Genomic DNA, 19,267 nt, shown 5'->3' on the forward strand with positions numbered 1-19,267 from the left:
ACGCCCACTGTGTGTGTCCATCAATTTATATACACAAAAAAAATCAATCAAACAAAAATAACCATGATAAATTAATTAAAAAAAACTACTACTACTACTACTAGTACTACGATGCAGATATCGTTTATTTAGACGTGTTATCCTACATGAATGAACTGTTTACAGCGCTATTCCTATTAGAGTGTATACTCAAACTGACCGCTTTAGGATGCAAGGTACCCGAACCGATATATATATATATAATATATATAATTTTTAAATAATAATAATAATAATAATACACTAAATCATCATCATCATCATAATCACTATTATATTATTAACACACTAAAACACACACATACATACACACACACACATTAGTGCAGCTGCACTAGACATGGAAACTAGGATTGGATAAATATATATATATAATTATCCACACATATATATATATATCATACAATACAGATATATCTATCAAATATTGTCTAAAATTAATTTTAAATAATTTTTTTTAAATATATCATATATTAAATCTGTAAATTTCATTCAAACAAAAATAAATAAATAAAATTCCTATTTAAAATTACAAATCATATTAATTCTATATATATATATATATATATATAATGATTTTTATTTTAAATAGGAATTTTATTTATTTATTTTTGTTTGAATGAAATTTACAAATTTAATATATGATATATTAATATTTTTTAATATTTAATTTTTTAAAATTAATAATTAATTTTGACTATATTTGATAGATATCTGTATTGTATGATAATAATTTTTTTTGATTATTTAATTTTCTATCTATAGTGTAATTTGTATAAATAATTATCATTATTATTATTTTTTTTGGGGTAAATAGGATCGGATAGACTAAAGTATATACTGTATATATATATATATTTATATAATCTATATTTCCATGTCTAATGTAATAACTAACTAATGTATATCTAGTTTCATCATCATCATCATTATCATCACTAACTTATTATTATTGTCTATCACTATACTATAGCATTAAATACATAAATCTATCTAGATACAATCATTTATGATTAAATTTTTTTCAATTTTATAAACATTACAATTTTTTTTGCAATACAACTAAACCATAATTATCAATGAATTTTATAAAAAAATAAATAAGATTAAAATTAAATTTTTATAAACTTCAAAAAAAAGTTTTAATTAAATTGAATTACAATGTAATTCATTTTATTTTTTTAACAAAATTTTTAATTAGTAATTATTATTATTACTACTAATAATATTAACAATTAATGATTATTTTTTAAAAAATAAATAAATAAATATAGCTTTTTACACATACATACAGCATATGCAGCAAATTTTTTTAAAAATCTCATAATTTTTATTTATTATTCAATAGAAATATATTATTATTATTATTATAATATCAATAATACAATACTTATAGTCAGTATATTCAACAACAACAAAAAAATTAGTAATTATTAGCTAATAATCTTAAAGATTGTTTCTCTTCACTATTAGCTTTCAATTATTTCTCTCTCTCTCTCTCTCTCTTTCTCTCTCTCTTTCTCTCTTTCTCTCTCTCTCTCTCTTTCTTTCTCTATATTAATTGTTAATATTAATTATTAATATTATTATTATATTTTATGATTATATGTATTATAAATTTGTTGTTGGATCGAAACAAACAAACAAAACAAACTAAAAAAAAAATCAAAAAAAAAAATATATAAAGAATTTTTTCAAAGACTCGTGGAATACGTTTGACTTTATAACAGTTGTCGGGAGTGTTATCGACGCTCTGGTTATGGAAATAACACTCAGTAGTAAAGTATGTGAAAAATACAAATTATTTTTTTTTATATATAAATAATTATTTAAATTTTTGATTAAAAATAAATTTTATTAAATATATTATGTTTTTAGGAAATTTTAGGAAATTTTTTCTGTTTTCATTTTGAAATTTTGAAACATAAAATCTTATTAGTTATTTGTTATTGATATTTATTATTGATGTTTAGTAATCATTAATATTTTTTTTGATAACAATTAAACAAATATAATAATTATTTAAATTTTAATTTAAAACATAAAAACTTATTTAAATATATAATGTGTTTTTTAGGAATTTTTTTATTTAGTATTTATTTAGTATTTATTTAGTATTATTTATTTTTATTTTTTGAAACATAAAATCTTATTAGCTATTTGTTATTGATATTTATTATTTATGTTTAGTAATCATTATTTTTTTATTGGTAACAAACAAACTAATATAATAATTATTTAAATTTTTATTAAAACATAAAAACTTATGTAAATATATAATGTGTTTTTTAGAAAATTTTTGTTTTATTTAGTATTATTTTTTTAATCAAAAAAATCTTATTAGGTATTAATATTGATATTTATTTAAGAATATAATTAATTAATTAATTGATATTTATTATTCATGTTTAGTAATCATTATTTTTTTATTGGTAACAAACAAACTAATATAATAATTATTTAAATTTTTATTAAAACATAAAAACTTATGTAAATATATAATGTGTTTTTTAGAAAATTTTTGTTTTATTTAGTATTATTTTTTTAATCAAAAAAATCTTATTAGGTATTAATATTGATATTTATTTAAGAATATAATTAATTAATTAATTGATATTTATTATTCATGTTTAGTAATCATTATTATTTTTTTTTATTGATAACAAACAAACAAATATACAATTATTTAAATTTTAATTTAAAACATAAAAACTTATTTAAATATATAATGTGTTTTTTAGGAATTTTTTTTATTTAGTATTATTTTTTTATTTTGAATCATAAAATCTTATTTGTTATTTGTTATTGATTTGAAAGAATATAATTATTAATTAATTGATATTTATTATTCATGTTTAGTAATCATTATTATTTTTTTTATTGATAACAAACAAACAAATATAATAATTATTTAAATTTTAATTTAAAACATAAAAACTTATTTAAATATATAATGTGTTTTTTAGGAATTTTTCTTATTTAGTATTATTTTTTTTATTTTGAATCATAAAATCTTATTAGTTATTAGTTATTGATATTGATATTTATTGATATTATAATTAATTAATTAATAGATATATATTATGCATGTTTAGTAATAATTTTATTTTTTTTTTGCTTATTGATAACAATTTTGAAACAACAAAAAAAAACACAAATAATAATTATTATTATTATTTTCATCTATATATATATATACAAAATAGGAGTTTAATTTTATATCAGTCGGCTTTTTACGGCTGTTCAGAGCCGCCCGACTCATCAAACTGTTACGCCAGGGATATACTATACGTATACTATTGTGGACATTCATACAGTCGTTTAAAGTGAGATTTTATTATATATATTATCATATTTTTTCATTTATTTTAAAAAAAAACAATATTATTATTAATAATAACAAAAATTATTTATTTGATGATAGGCTCTGCCATACGTATGTTTGTTGATTGCAATGCTTTTCTTTATATATGCCATCATAGGAATGCAGGTAATTGTTTATTATAATTATATTTATTATTATTAATTATTAAAATTAGTTTAATTAATTAATTAGTTTTGTTTGCTAATATATATATATATATATTAGTTTTATGTATAAATATTTTAGTAATTTATTTTTTTGTGATCATAAAAAAGTGGTCCAAATTTCATGATTTTAGTGTATAAATATTTTTTTTTTAATTTAAATTAATTTAGATTTAATAGTTTATTATTATTTAGTAGTAGTAGTATTATTATTATTATTATCAATGATAGTGTTACTGATTATGATGTCTATATATTAATTATTAGGTGTGCATTATTATTGATCAATTATTTACTTAATTAAGCAAGCATATTATTTATTTGGGACAAATATAATTGCTAATATTTATTTAGTAATTATATTGATTAATATTATTATTTAATCAAATATGCACATCTATTAATTAAGGGACCTCATATAGTAGTTTATTAAAGTTAAATCAATAGTTTAATTATTAGATTTATATTTATTTATATATATATTATAATACTAAATTTTAAATTTGTTTATTTTTACCTATATATCTAATATATAATTTCAAATCTAATTCATATAAATATTTAGTAAAATTTTGGTAATTGTTTGTTTTAGTAAAATTTATTTAATTATACAGTAGATTAATAGTGTGTAATCTATATTGTAATTAATAATAGTTTTATTTTTAACTAAGTAGTCATCCTATTAGTAGTATACTGTTTATTAGTGGTTATATTATAGTAAATTAGTATTGTATATTGTTATCATTATTTCCAATTGCACTTAATCAATCAAACAAAAAAATTTTGAGTAAAAATCACTGAAAAAAAATTATTATTATTATAATAATAATTAATGATTGCTTAAAGTGATTTACATTTGGTAGTAGTAGTCTAATACTGTATTAGCAATAGTAATGGTAATAATAAAAATAATAAAAAAAAATTATTATTATCAATTTAAAAAATTAGTATCCTGGTACTTTTTTCTAAAAAAATTGTTTTTCACCAATCATTGCACTTATGTGTTGTTATTATAGATGATATCCTAGATTTTTTGTTGTTGTTGTTGTTAATGTTGTTGTTATTGTTGGCACCCATAGATGATGATAATTTAGGTGGCTTTGAAATATTATCCATCAATATTTAGTTGATTGTGTCTATACTGTACAACAATAAGTTGCTGGCTGTTTATCAATGTGGTTCATGTACGGTAGTAGGCATTAGACTTTTTTTTAAAAAAAAATAACCTTCCTTATATAATAGTTTCTATGGGGGGAGGTATTTAGACCACCCCCTTCTTACAAAACAAACAATTGATTTATATATATATTTGATGGCATATCTCTTAAAATTAATATATGACAACTCCTTTCGATTATTATGTACCGTCAAAATCAAATCAAATCAATCAAATCAATCAAATCAATCAATCAATCAATCAATCAAAACGGATAATTATTATCAGGTTTTCGGTGATATGGAGTTTACGCCCGAATCGGAGGTCACCCGACACGTAAACTTTCGTACATTCATGCAATCATTAATACTATTGTTTCGGTGAGTCATACAAATAAAACAAACCAAAAAAAAACTAGTAGTTAGTCCCCCCAATAAGTTAGTATAGCCCACAAATTTATATATACTAGAGTAGCCAACTATTTGAATTTAATTATATATATATGACTTTTAAAACAAAAATTATTGAAATATTTTTTTATTGTTGTTTTGATATATGATATGATATCAACAAAAATGCATCTATGTTATTTTTTTATCCCATATATATATATATATATATATATATATACATATATGTATATTACAACAACAAAAATTATGTGCTGTTTAATTATTTTCATTATTATAAGCTTGCGTTTGTAGACAACAAAAAAACTTTATATAATTATTATAATAACTATTATATAACTATTGTTTGTCTAATATTGCTATTTATACGTGTATTAGGTGTAAACAATGTATTGTACCGTATATTTATATATGATCGTTAAATATTGTGTATATTCAATGTGTATTAACTAATGTATTTTTTGTGGTGGTCTAATTTGCTTTTTAAATATATATATAAATTTATATATAAACTGTATGATAATGATGATTATGATGTATAAAATTTATATTAATAGCTATAATGGTGTGAAAATATTTATATATATTACACATACAATATTATTTGTGCCATTGCTGGCTATGATACAATTGTTATTGTGTATTACATAATATGATCATGGTGAATTTGATAATGCGCTTTAATTTATTATTAAATGTTTAGTTACTATATTATAGTATTTAGTATTTATTAGAAATTATTTTTTAAAATTTAGTAATAGTGTATTACTACTAGTACTGGTAGTAGTAGTAGTGAAATAGTAGTAATTATTAGTAGTAGTAGTAGGTAGTGGTAGTAGTAGTAGTAGTAGTAGTAATGTTTGGTATTGCTTGTCTATATATCTGTATCTGTAGGTGTTTGGCAATATATCAATTAATCCCGAAATCAGTACCTCCCTCGACCGACATAACAATTTTAGAACATTCATACAAGGATTAATGCTACTGTTCAGGCAAGTAGAGCATCATTACTGGCAGTCCCCTACCCCTACCCAACCCCACCCTACCCACCACCACCACCTCCATGTGCCCATCAATCCACCCGACAATCCACCCATCAATGTCCAACCCCACCCGATCCGATCACACCATCATCATGATACCTCCGCATATCTTTGTGTGCTAATGCAATTTTTTTAGACCCCTCCCCTCCCCCCCCTATAAATTACTGTAAATTTTATTATTTTTGTTGTTGTTGAAAATAAACTGTCAATTTAATTAGGGTGTATATAATATTAATATTTATTATCAGGATATGTTTTCTATATATATATACATGTATATATAATACAATAAATATTGATTATAGACATCATATTAAATTGACATTTATTTAGGAAAGTACAGTATTACTAGTTGTACTAGAATACTATAGATAATAATATGCTACTGTTTACCCCCACCCCCACCTCAAACCACCCATCCCACCACCCCCCTACACTATAGTCACCATTTATTTTATAAATATCTGAACCTCCATATGTAAACCTGTGTGTATACCTTTTTTTTAAAAATGCATTATATTAGTTAATGATAAATAATAATAATATAATCTCACCATTAATAATAAAAATAACCAATTTCACCCAGTTAATAAACAAAAAAAAGCCAAATTAATATATTTTAGTTGAATGCATTTCTTAATTATTATTATTATTTGAATTTAGTGATATGTATTTGTTTTTTTTAATTTTAAATTTTAATGTCAACATGTAATAGATTTAGTTTTTATATTTATCGGTAAATCAAAAAAAAAAAATTATTTATCAAATGTGGTGTAAATGTTGTCAATTGTCTCAGAGCTTGGAAACAAATTTTAATATATTTATATACTGTATATAAAAAAGTATATTTAATTAATACTTTTTCTGGAAAAAAACCAAATTTTTATTTTAATTTAATTTATAATTTTGTTTTTTTTGTGGCAAACTATATATATGTATCAACAAAAAAAATTTTAAGGCACACATACACCCACACACGCTAAGTGCAACTCACTAATCAATTGTCCGATTATATAACACAAAATGCATTTAAATATGTGTATACTTATTATTATTTCAAAAAAAAAAAAAAATCAAATCACATATCTCTACGATATTGACTATATATTAATATAATTGGAAGAAAAAAATATATAATTTTTAATTAATTAATTATTTTTATCCAAAAAAATAACTAATTTTGTATATTTTTCCCCTCTCTCTATATAATGTATGACTTATCCTATCCATTATCCCATATCTCATACATACCAACTACTACTTCAACAACATCGGGCACCTGTATGTTACCATATATATGGTATAGATGTGCTACTGGCGAGGCCTGGCAGTCGATAATGTTGTCGTGCGTTTCGGGCAAAGCTTGCGACCCGAAGACCAACAAAATGGAGGAAGAAAAGTATACGTGCGGTTCGGATCTGGCCTACAGTTACTTTGTGACGTTCATATTTTTTTGCTCATTTTTGGTCTGTATTTTATGGATTACACCATATTTTTCTTTTTAAATATAAATATAATAGATATTAAATATAAACAGTTTTTATTTAAAAAAAATCAATTGAATGTTTAGATTGATTTTTTTCTAAAAAGCAAAATAATATAATAAATATATAAATTTTTAAAAGTTTTAAATGTCATCCATTTGAAACAAATAAAAAAAATACGGGGGGTGGGCGGGGGTGTTTAGGTATAATAAGTTTTGTTTGCTAGCTAAGTTTTTAATGACATTAATTTTATCTATTTTTTTTTAATTGATACAAAAATAAATATATAAATTAAAGTTTTAAATGTCATCTATTTAAAACAAATAAAAAAATACGGGAGGGGGGGCGGGGTGTTTAAGTATAATAAGTTTTGTTTGATAGCTAAAATTTTTTAGTGACATTATTTTTTTAAATTGATATAAAAAAAATATGACATTCAATTGATTTTTTTCTTCAATTATATTATATATTTATATACAATATGTTATATCCAAAAAAAAATTAATAATATCAAAAAATTTTGTTTCTCTCATTTGTTTTCATACTAATAATAATAATAATAATAATAGATGTTAAATTTGTTTGTGGCCGTAATTATGGACAACTTTGACTATCTGACCCGCGACTCGTCTATACTGGGCGCCCATCACTTGGACGAGTATATACGTGTTTGGGCCGAATATGATCCCAATGCTACCGGTTATATACACTATTCGGAAATGTACGACATGTTGAGGAATATGGATCCGCCGCTGGGTTTCGGTAATAAGTGTCCGTATAGGTTGGCCTATAAGGTATTTAAAAAAAAACTCCCGGTTCATCCACCCTACCCCAACCACCAGTGTTTAGCATATATATATATATATATATATTTTATAGAAATTGATTCGCATGAATATGCCGATTACCGATGAGGGTAAGGTCAACTTTACGACCACATTGTTTGCATTGATCAGGGAAAATTTGAGTATTAAAATGCGACCGGCCGAGGAAATGGATCAAGCGGACAGGGAGCTCAGACATACCCTGAACAAACTGTGGCCATTGCAGGCAAAAAAGATTATCGATAAACTAATACCAACCCATGACGGTATGTTATCCACAAAAATATGTGTATATATATGATAGTTAATATTTTTTTAATATATAAATTTTATATTATAATTAAGATAGTATTTAACATTTTGATTTTTTTAAATTTTAATATTTAAGATAATTTTTTTAATAGGCTAATAATGATACAGTATATATGATATTTGAAATTAACTTTTTGAATTTAATTAAATTTTTTTCTATATTGTTTTATTTAAAAACAATATTTTATATAATCTGTTATAATTTGTTCATATAATTCATTATATATATATATATTATAATTATGATACTATTTAACATTTTAATTAAAATTAAGCTAATTTTTTTTAAATATACTAATAATGATATATATATATATAAATATAATATAGATATGACATTAGAAATTAACTTTTTGAATTTAATTAAATTTTTTTTCTATATTGTTTTATTTAAAAACAATATTTTATATAATCTGTTATAATTTGTTCATATAATTCATTATATATATTATAATTAAGAAACTATTTAACATTTTAATTAAAATTAAGCTAATTTTTTAAAAATAGACTAATAATGATAAATATATTAATATATATAGATATAATATAGATTGATATTTGAAATTGAAACTTTTTGAATTTAATTAAATTTTTTTCTATAATTGTTTTATTTAAAAACAATATTTTACTTAATCTATTATAATATAATTTGTTCAATAATTTCATTATAAATTAATCATATATTAATCACATATATATATATATATATTAATAGTCAATAACTTGCATATAAAGTAAATTTAAATATCTCTGATAAATATATATATATATAAATAATTTAGTTACTCTAATAAATAATTGTGTGCCCTCCCATGCCCCCCAATGTCCTCACGCCTCCCTCATTAACCTATATTAGAGTTACGTAATGGTAAATTGACGGTGGGCAAAATATATGCCGGATTTTTAGTATTGGAAAACTGGAAGACCACCCGATTTGGCCAAATTCAAGGGGTCGGCCTATCTGTAAGTTTGTTATTAAAAAAAATATATGCCAATCAAACAACAAAAAAAAAACAAACAAACAAATGCATTGTTGGCAACAAAAAAACTAAAATTATATAACTTATATATACCTTATTTTATAATCAATATTTATACAATAGCTATACATATCTTATATATCTTATATATATAATTACATAATAATAGTAATTACAATCATAACAATTAATTAATTATTTATTTATTTAGTATTTGTTATTTATGATAGTCTTATAATAAAATTAATCTATTTAGTTTTTATTATTATTATTATAATTATAATATTAATATATATTTATTTATTTATTTATTTATTTTAAATCCTATATTTAAAAAATTAATAACTATTTTGGAGCTATACGTATATTATTTTTATATATATATATATAATATTATTTATTATTTTTGCAAAATTATTAGCTAAACTAAACAATTTAATTAAGCAATTTAATTTTATTTATTTATATTTATATATTTGATAAATAAATATAACCTAAAATAGATTTATATATTTATATAGTTAATGTATTTATTTATTTATAAATATAATTATTAAATTATATCAATAATTATAGATTTTAATAATAATTATTATAGTTATTTTTATATATAATAATAATAATAATAATAACAATTTTCTCTATTTTTTTCACTAAAAATCTTCTCCTTAAAAACATCTCACAAAAAAATGCTAATAATAATCAATCGTTTGTGTGAATCATAAAAATTGTGTCATTTTTTTAAAAAAAACAAAACAAAAATTGTTGTCTTAAATTTTTATATGTATTCAATGTTTATTTTTACAGGAAAATCATATCAAAATTCTGCCTAATAATCAAGCGGTAGTGTATAGATATACATATATAAAAATTATATATATATATATAAATAACTAAATCTAATATTATCATAATTATTATAATAATAATCAATTTCAAAACCATTTCCCTAAATCAAAAAAAAAAAAAAAAAGTTTTGCTAAATTTAAACCATAAACCTAACCTTCAATCAATCAAAAAAGTTTTGCTAAAATTTTCCCCATTATTTTTTTATAATTAAATTATAAATTTAAATGCACTTTTAACCTATTTAAAAAAACAATAATTAATCACCAAATGATAATGATAAATTTTATTTCTAAATTGTTACTAATATATTATTATTATTATCCCTCACATACACACACACAAGCAATTGAAACCATACCCTTGGACTGCAAGTGTTTTTTATAATTAATTAATTTAAAATTATCATTGAAACTAATTCAATCAATTTAAATTATAAATGAAATTTATTATATATATATGTGTGTGAAAAATGATGATTTAATTTTTACCTAAAAAAAATCAAAATTATTCCTTTAAAAATATTTTAAAAATATATTATTTGGAAACTAAAATTGCACCAAAAAAATTAAACAATTGAACACAATTTTCCAATCTCCCACCAAACAAACAAAAAAAATGATCCAGCAAATTTTTTTTGCAAATATATTTATATGAATCCATCAATTTTATTGAATACACGTGTGTTTGAAAAATTTACATGCTACATTTATTTTTGAAAAAAAAATTTTAATATAATTTTTTTTATTATTATTGGTATTGGGTATTTTTTTTCTCTCTAATTAATTTTATATTTAATTTTAATCCTATATATATATTATATATTTATTATTATACATAAAATTAATTATTAATTAATTTTTTAATAGTTGATAATGATTTGTATACCACATAATTGTGCTTTTATTTAATTGTGTCGATATATCTATGTGTTTGATAAATGCTTGTGTAATGATGATGGATATGCATGCTATATGTATTGTATTGAAAATATCTATATATAAATGTTTTTTTACACACATAGCTATATTGTTATAATATGTATGAATTTGTTGTAAACCACTACTGATAAATGTGTAAATAATTTTTTGGGTAAATTTATTAAACCGTATGTTATACTGTATAAACATTTAGTAGCTAATTATGCTTTTATATTTTAGTGATATGTGTTATATAATACCTGATGATTATGTTTATGCTTATATTTGTAATTGTGTTGTGTCTAATAATAATACCTGTGTGTAATACTGTACATACACTGTGTATAAATTTGAACTAAAACACACACAAAATATGTATTTTTTAAAAAAAATTAGTATTAAAATACAATAGATTTGAATGTATATAATAATTTGAAATTATAGTGTAAATAGTAGTGTATTGACTATTACGTAATTATGTCCATTACATAAAAAACCAGCATTATTATCCATATATATATATGAGTAAAAAAATATTGTATAATTTATATTTTAAAAAGTGCCAATTTATGTGTTAGTTATAAAAAAAATTAATTAACAATTTTTTAATAATTTAGTAATTATTATAATTGTTAATGTTTTGCATTTCAATATTTCAAATTAGTGAAAATTTCAATGTAAATTGCATGTTGTATTAATTGTATAATTAACAATTTTTTGAAAAATTGTAAATATTAGTTTTTTTTTAAATTATAAACACACTTATATATATATATATATTGTAATATATTGTATTTAACTATGTATTTGTAATTATTATTATTATTGTAAAATATTACACTAAAAAATATATAATTGCTGTATTATTTGTGTATTAGTTGTGGCGTAAATTTGTCCATTAGAAAAATTGATCTGGCTAAATTAATATATTTTATTATTTTTATTTATTTAGTATCGTAGTAGTTGATAATTTAGTAGTAGCTTATTTATCTAGGCAAATTTACTATATATATATATATAAATAATTTTATATTGATAAATATATTTATACCAGTATATAATATTTAATATATTTGTTTAAATTTATAATTTTGTCTATATTAGTAATTTATAGTAGTCTATTATATAATTAAATTAGTAGTTTTAGTTTATATTAATAATTATATTGTTTAGATTAGATAATTATTATTAACTTTAATTAATATATATATATAAATATATAAATATATATAAACAGTATTTACTCCACAAATAAATACACTCTTAAAAATTTGTTTAAAAATTTATTATAACACTTAAGTTTGAAAATTTTTTTTAAACAATACTCTAAAAAAATTGTGTACAAAATTAACCAAGTTAATTTTTTGTTTGTTTGCATTTGTAGTGTTAAAAAATGCAATATAGATAGAGATAATTAATATATATATATATATATTAAAAATATATATATCACTTGTAGATGATAGTTGTGTCGATGATAATGTGGAGTATAATATTTTTTTGCTAAGTTATACACTAATACTACTACTACTACTACTACTACTAATAATAATAATAATAATAATAAAAAGTAAAAAAATATATAATATATAAATAACTAATATATATCTATAAATGCAATTGTACTCCACTATTGACACTGACATTATATGAAATAGCAACCATCACTATTGGCCCGACTAATGGGCGCCGTTAGAAATCCCAATAAGCCGGCCGATGAGCAAAATTTTGCCGATATGGCCAGCGTTTTGGCGACCGCTGCACGCAAAGAGTCGCTCAACAATTCAATAAATAGGTAATCAAAATTAAATCACATAATTTCCATAGCTACATCCTGATAGGGCGTCCACAAAAAAAATAAGAAAGTTTGTTTAAGTAGCTTAAAAAATAGCTAGATTTTATGGGGGGGTAGGTAGGGGTAGTTGGGTGGGAATGTGAGATAGTTTGGACGGTTTTATCTATGGTTTATTTTGCCCATAAAGTTGTGTTTTTAAATAGGAAAAAATATTGATTAATAATTAATATTTTTTTAGTTAATTACTTATTTATTTTATTTTTTAAAATCACATAACTTCCATAACTATTTAAATAGATCCTACATCCTGATAGGGCGTCCACAAATAAATAAATAAAAAGTTTGTTTAAGTAGTTTAACAATAGCTAGATTTTATGGGGGGTGGGTAGGGTTAGTTAGGTGGGAATGGGATATAGTCTGGAAGGTTTTATCTATAGTTTATTTTGCCCATAAAGTTGTGTTTTTAAATATGAAAACAACAAAATATTGGATTAATAATTAATAATAATTTTTTTAGTTAATTACTTATTTATTTTATTTTCTTATTTTCATTGTGTTATGACAGCGACTCGGACAGGGAGCGGCTCCGGGATCGGAGTATGAGTTTTATGAGACGCGGAAGCAGTCGACGGCGCCGACGTAGACAATCAATATTTAGCCGATCGTCGGCCACCGGCAACAACACGACCACCGGCACCACCACTACCGCTGACCGGCGGACCTCTCAGGTCTGACACTAAAATGCTGTCCAATTTTTTTGTTTTTTAAAAAAAAACTAATTGTGTCGTGTAGTACTGTATACCTGTACTGTACCTGTTTTTTTTTTGAAAGTAGACACCACCATCAGTTGTGTGTTGTTTTTTCAATAATATTGAAATGCATGTCCAGTAAAATAATTAATAAAAAAAAACATAAGTAAAGTAGTGGTCCGTCCAGAGTCAGTGTCTCGAAACAATTTAATTGCTATTTTTCTATTATTAGTAAACAAAAAAAAATATATTGTGATTATTATTACTGTAATAATAGTTTGTAATAATATAAATAGATAATAGTGTGTCTAAAATGTCTAAATAGTCTCTTAAAAATATTTTTAATTGAATGTATAGTGTTATAGTTATAGTTAGTTAGTTAGTTAGTGATAAATATACTGTTAAATTGTGAATTATATAACTATATATAAATATATAAATATATTTATATATTTTTGCACATTTTAATAATACAATAACATTTATTTATTTATTTTTTATAAATACAATACAAATTTCATAGATATATAGACTATTTTTGACTGATTTAGCTAATAGAGACTTAATTTAGATGTAATTATTATAGATTATAATTATTATTATTAAATTGTTATACATGTTTTTTTTAAATTTATTATTTTAAAATATCTAACTAAATGTAATTGTTATTTAAAAAACAGTTATATCTAAGTTATACCAAAAACATTTATATATGTATTCATTGAATATATATGATATATACTGTAAATATAATAACTTATATAATGTAGTATACAATAGAGTATTAATTGATTGTACATTAATATTATTGATGATTGTTATCCATAACATTAGAGTATTGTTTAATGTATTTTTATTTGTTTGTTTGTTTTAGTTTATTTTTTTTTAGTTTAATTTGACATATAATTTCAATTTATATAATTTGTTAAAGGATTATGAATTAGTGGCACTTACTAGAAGACCAGTCCATACTAGAGCTCAGGCTACTAGTGCTCAGTCAAGTGTTGTTAAACATGCTATTAGAAGCAATGATGTGAGTGTTATATATATATATAATGGATGTAATTATTTATATAATCAAAAAAAAATAATCAAAAAAAACATACAACACACCAATCAATCCAAATGTATTCAAAACTATTAAATAAGTTGTCATAACTAACTATAAAAAAAAAACTAACTGACCCGCCAGTCTGTGTGTCGGGATATGATGATGTTGTTGTTTATGTCCACAAACTACCGGTGTTGTTGTTGTTGTAGTAGTGTATTTGCATCTACCGTTTCTCTCATCAACCTATTGTTAAACTAATTTTTTTTAACTAAATTTAGTTAAAAAAAAAACAAATGTTAAATCATATGTTATGATAATATAACCCTGTAGTAGTTGGGGGTGTATATCATTTAGTTGTATAAAAACTGTATGTATAGTTGTATATGTATGTCTAAACAAAATTTATATATATATACAGTATATATTTATATGTTTTACCGTCACCCACCTACCCACCCCACCATCCTACCTGTGCCCCCTTCAATGTATGTATGAATGCATTGCTACAAAAATGGCTAATTGCAACATAATTTTTTTTATATATAGTATTAAATAGTCACTAAATGCAACTCATGTTATATAAACTTTATAAAAAAACAAACACGTGTTATGCACTACACGCGCAACCATACATACGCACACACACATACACTGCTATCAAAAATGTAGTGTTGAAAATTGTAATGCTATAATATTTATATATTTTTTTTAATCATATATTTATTACCTATATATCATATATTATTTAAATCACTTTTTTAGTTAAGATATTATTATTATTTTGTAATATTAGATATAATAGATTTTTAAATTTTAAAAAAATAGTTAATTAGATTTTTTTTTTAAATTATTTAATTATTAATTTATATCTTATTTATATCTATCAAAAAATCAATCAATCAATCAACAAAAAAATTTAGGATCAACCGGTTGTGAGTGCATTGGCACACCTGTCCACACATTTACATCCCGATGTTCATACACGGGGCGGATCGTTTAGGCGCCGATCGCGATCAAGAAGCCGGTCACCGTCGGTAGCCCTGATCAGGGAGTCGATGGAAAGGCGACCGTCGATGATATCAACCGGCGGAGGCGGTGGAGGAGGCGGTAGATACGATGCCAACGAAAAAAGTGGCCATAATAATAGCGGTACAAATGGCGGTACGACATCGGGCGGAACAACTAGCGGTGGTGGCGGCGGCGGCGGCGGCGGTGCACGGGCCAGATCGCCGACACCTATTGGCAGGTCAGGTGAACGAGGAGCAGGAGGTGGAGGTGGAGGAGGATCTGGTTCACCGCAACGTCCGGAGCTCGGGTTTGCCGAAACAGTTCACGATGTCGTGGATTTTGTCAAATACGAAACGTCACGCAAGGGACGGGCACGGGGTATGTATTTTGTCAACCGATCGCACGGTTTGTTTTTTATATATATATATAGTTTTTTTTGTTGTTGTCGTTGTTTGGTTCGACTATGTTTTTTTTCGTGTCCGTCCAATTTCCATTTCCATACATACAAAAATTTTTTTAGCCAAACTAAGAGGCGATGAATGGGGTGCCCGTAGTCCCAGTCGCGGCGGTAGCGGCAAAAAACATCATAATAATCATCACCGAAAGCTATGGCCAGGCGGCGGCGGCGGCGGCGATTCGTCATCGCGGGGAAGTGGTGGCGCCGGCGCCGGCGGCCAACACCAGGAGCGCAGTCGTAGCGCTTCTCCTGATTTTCGAAGTGCCTGTCTGGCGATTAGGTCGCGCAGTCCGTCGCCGTATCCGCCGGTGCTGAACGGCCAGAATACCGACTACTACGGGACGACTAAACTGGAACAGAGGTCGCGCAGTCCGAGTCCCTGTTCAGCTCATTCGTTGCCTGTACAGCATCAGCAGCACCACCAACACCAGAGACCGACCACCACCGGTAAGGGGTTCGGTAGGAAAGGGAAACGCCGTTTGCTACCGAATACGCCACAAAAGCCATCACTACTACGATTGCCGATACAATCGGTTGAAAATATTAACTTTCCATTAGTGTCGCACTCGCCTACTATACCGAACAGATCGCCCGGTAATATCAATTTTCCCAAATTGAACGCATCGCCCACCCATCACAACAACAAACAACAACACCATCAGCAGCAGCAGCAACAACAACAACACCAAAGCTGGACAACAGCAGCCGGTAATGGATTGTCGACACTATTAGCACCGTTAAGGGCCATCGGTCGGGCCAATAGTAGCAGCTGTTTGGCCAACGTTTTCGACAACAAACAACGGGGAGGTGGAGGAACAGCAGGAGGTGGAGGAGGAGTCGCCGGTTTTCGTGAACTACCTCAGCTGCCTGTAGTTGTTATGCCACCGAACCTTACAATGCCTTATAATAATAATAATAATAATAGTGGTATAGCCGGTACTGGGGTTACGGCGGCAGCCGTAGCCGCTATGGCCGCCGCTCCCACGTCGCTGCATACGTGGCGAGAGGAGGCGCCGCACAGTTTCGAGGCGGTACCCAACGCTCCCGTACTGGCCATTATTGCACCGAATACTAGCGGTGGCCGTGCATTGCCATCGATGACCAATGCATTCAAACACTTGCGATCGGCGGTCAAACACACAACAGACAGTCCGCTGTTGGCCAATGTTGACCGCGTCAGGTGTCAGAGCGCTTCCGGCGGCGGACGCGAACGACATCCGGCCCATCCATCGCAGCACAGACCTAACTCCAGTATGACGGCCGACACGCTGACCGATGTCCAGCGTATCGATACCGATGACGAAGACGACACCGATTGGTGTTAACCCCCGATATATTTATATCTATTTATAAACAATTTAATTAAATTTTTAATTTTTTTTGTTGTTATTTAATTGATAACATAATATATAGAATATATTTATTAATAACATAATTACAATACAATACAATTGGTTTCAATCCCGTTATTATTATTATTATTATGTTTTTGTTGATAAATACAATCAAATAGTGATTTAAAAAATATTTATTATCATAATTTTAATATCACATTATTATTATTATTATTAAATAATAATATCATTATTATTATTATAAAATAAATAAATAAATAAACTCTTTATATTTGTTGGATACACTTACACATAAATTTTATATTAAATAATTTTATTAAATAATTAATTATTAAAATATTATATTATATATATATATAATCAGTTCTTTATACAGTAAATGTATTGATATATAATTTATTTATATTATATATATATATATATAAATATATGTAAATAAGTTATATTATAAGTATATTATATAAAAAAGTATATTATTATTAAACAATTAAAATTTATATTAATGTTTTAATTAATCTAATAATTGTTTTTATATATATATAAAAAATAAATAAATTACCCTGTATAGAATTATATAATTATTTTCTATTACAACAACAACAACAACAAAACTACCTTGAAACCTTTTTAAATAATTAATTAAATTAAATTATTAATAATAATAATAATTTACTAATGTTATTCTTTGTTATTTAAAAAAATATTAGTTTAAAAAATTTAACAATTTTGTAAAATTTAATAATAATAATAATTAAAAAAAATTACTTATAATTCATTGTTAATAAAAAATAAATAAATATTGATATAAAATAATTTTTTGTTGTTGTGTATTACTTTAGTTATAAACTAAATAAATAATTTTAAATATAATAATAATTATTATTATTTAGTTATTAATAAAACAAATACTAATTTTTTAATTAATTTTTTTAGTTTTAAAGTTTTAGTTTAATTATTATTATTATTATTATTATTTAGTTATTAACAAAACAAATACTAATTTTTAATTAATTTTTTTAGTTTTAAAGTTTTAGTTTAATTATTATTATTATTTATTACAGAATATTCTCTATTATTGATAACGTAAACAACTCTACTCTAGAGTTTTTTTAACATGTATTAAATACTTTCTAAACACAGAGACCTCTAGTCAATCAAAAATATTTTCAAATGTAAACACAAATTAAAAACATTTTTCAATTGAATAAAAAAAAAATTATTAATTAAATAAAACAAACAAAACAAAAAACTAACAAATAGTGTAATAAATTACATGAATTGCATTTTAAAAAAATTTTTGGTTTAATAAT

General features: G+C 23.9%; 1 protein-coding gene across 8 annotated transcripts in view; it reads left to right on the top strand.

Moving 5' to 3' along the window:
* The window catches only part of LOC128957200 (voltage-dependent calcium channel type A subunit alpha-1-like), a 36,943-nt gene extending 19,014 nt beyond the window's left edge, over positions 1 to 17,929 (top strand). For 2 of the 8 annotated variants that reach the window (XM_054302927.1, XM_054302924.1), the window contains exons 20-32: positions 1,727 to 1,822; positions 3,246 to 3,365; positions 3,464 to 3,529; positions 6,028 to 6,125; positions 7,483 to 7,642; positions 8,230 to 8,454; positions 8,540 to 8,750; positions 9,653 to 9,759; positions 13,201 to 13,337; positions 13,903 to 14,065; positions 15,018 to 15,119; positions 16,058 to 16,523; positions 16,666 to 17,929. In XM_054302927.1, coding sequence (XP_054158902.1) covers positions 1,727 to 1,822; positions 3,246 to 3,365; positions 3,464 to 3,529; positions 6,028 to 6,125; positions 7,483 to 7,642; positions 8,230 to 8,454; positions 8,540 to 8,750; positions 9,653 to 9,759; positions 13,201 to 13,337; positions 13,903 to 14,065; positions 15,018 to 15,119; positions 16,058 to 16,523; positions 16,666 to 17,927 — 3,213 coding nt within the window. In that variant the 3' untranslated portion in view covers positions 17,928 to 17,929. Of the gene's footprint in view, positions 1 to 104; positions 216 to 1,726; positions 1,823 to 3,245; positions 3,366 to 3,463; positions 3,530 to 5,011; positions 5,104 to 6,027; positions 6,126 to 7,482; positions 7,643 to 8,229; positions 8,455 to 8,539; positions 8,751 to 9,652; positions 9,760 to 10,583; positions 10,620 to 13,200; positions 13,338 to 13,902; positions 14,066 to 15,017; positions 15,120 to 16,057; positions 16,524 to 16,665 lie in introns of all 8 variants that reach the window. The other 6 variants (XM_054302926.1, XM_054302923.1, XM_054302922.1 and 3 more) reach the window with 6 other exon arrangements.
* Positions 17,930 to 19,267: the final 1,338 nt, after the last annotated feature.

The sequence above is a fragment of the Oppia nitens genome, unplaced genomic scaffold, assembly GCF_028296485.1.
Source record: "Oppia nitens isolate AA-2021 unplaced genomic scaffold, nextdenovo-longstitch-racon4-pilon3 scaffold38_pilon_pilon_pilon, whole genome shotgun sequence".
Lineage (NCBI taxonomy): Eukaryota > Metazoa > Arthropoda > Arachnida > Sarcoptiformes > Oppiidae > Oppia > Oppia nitens.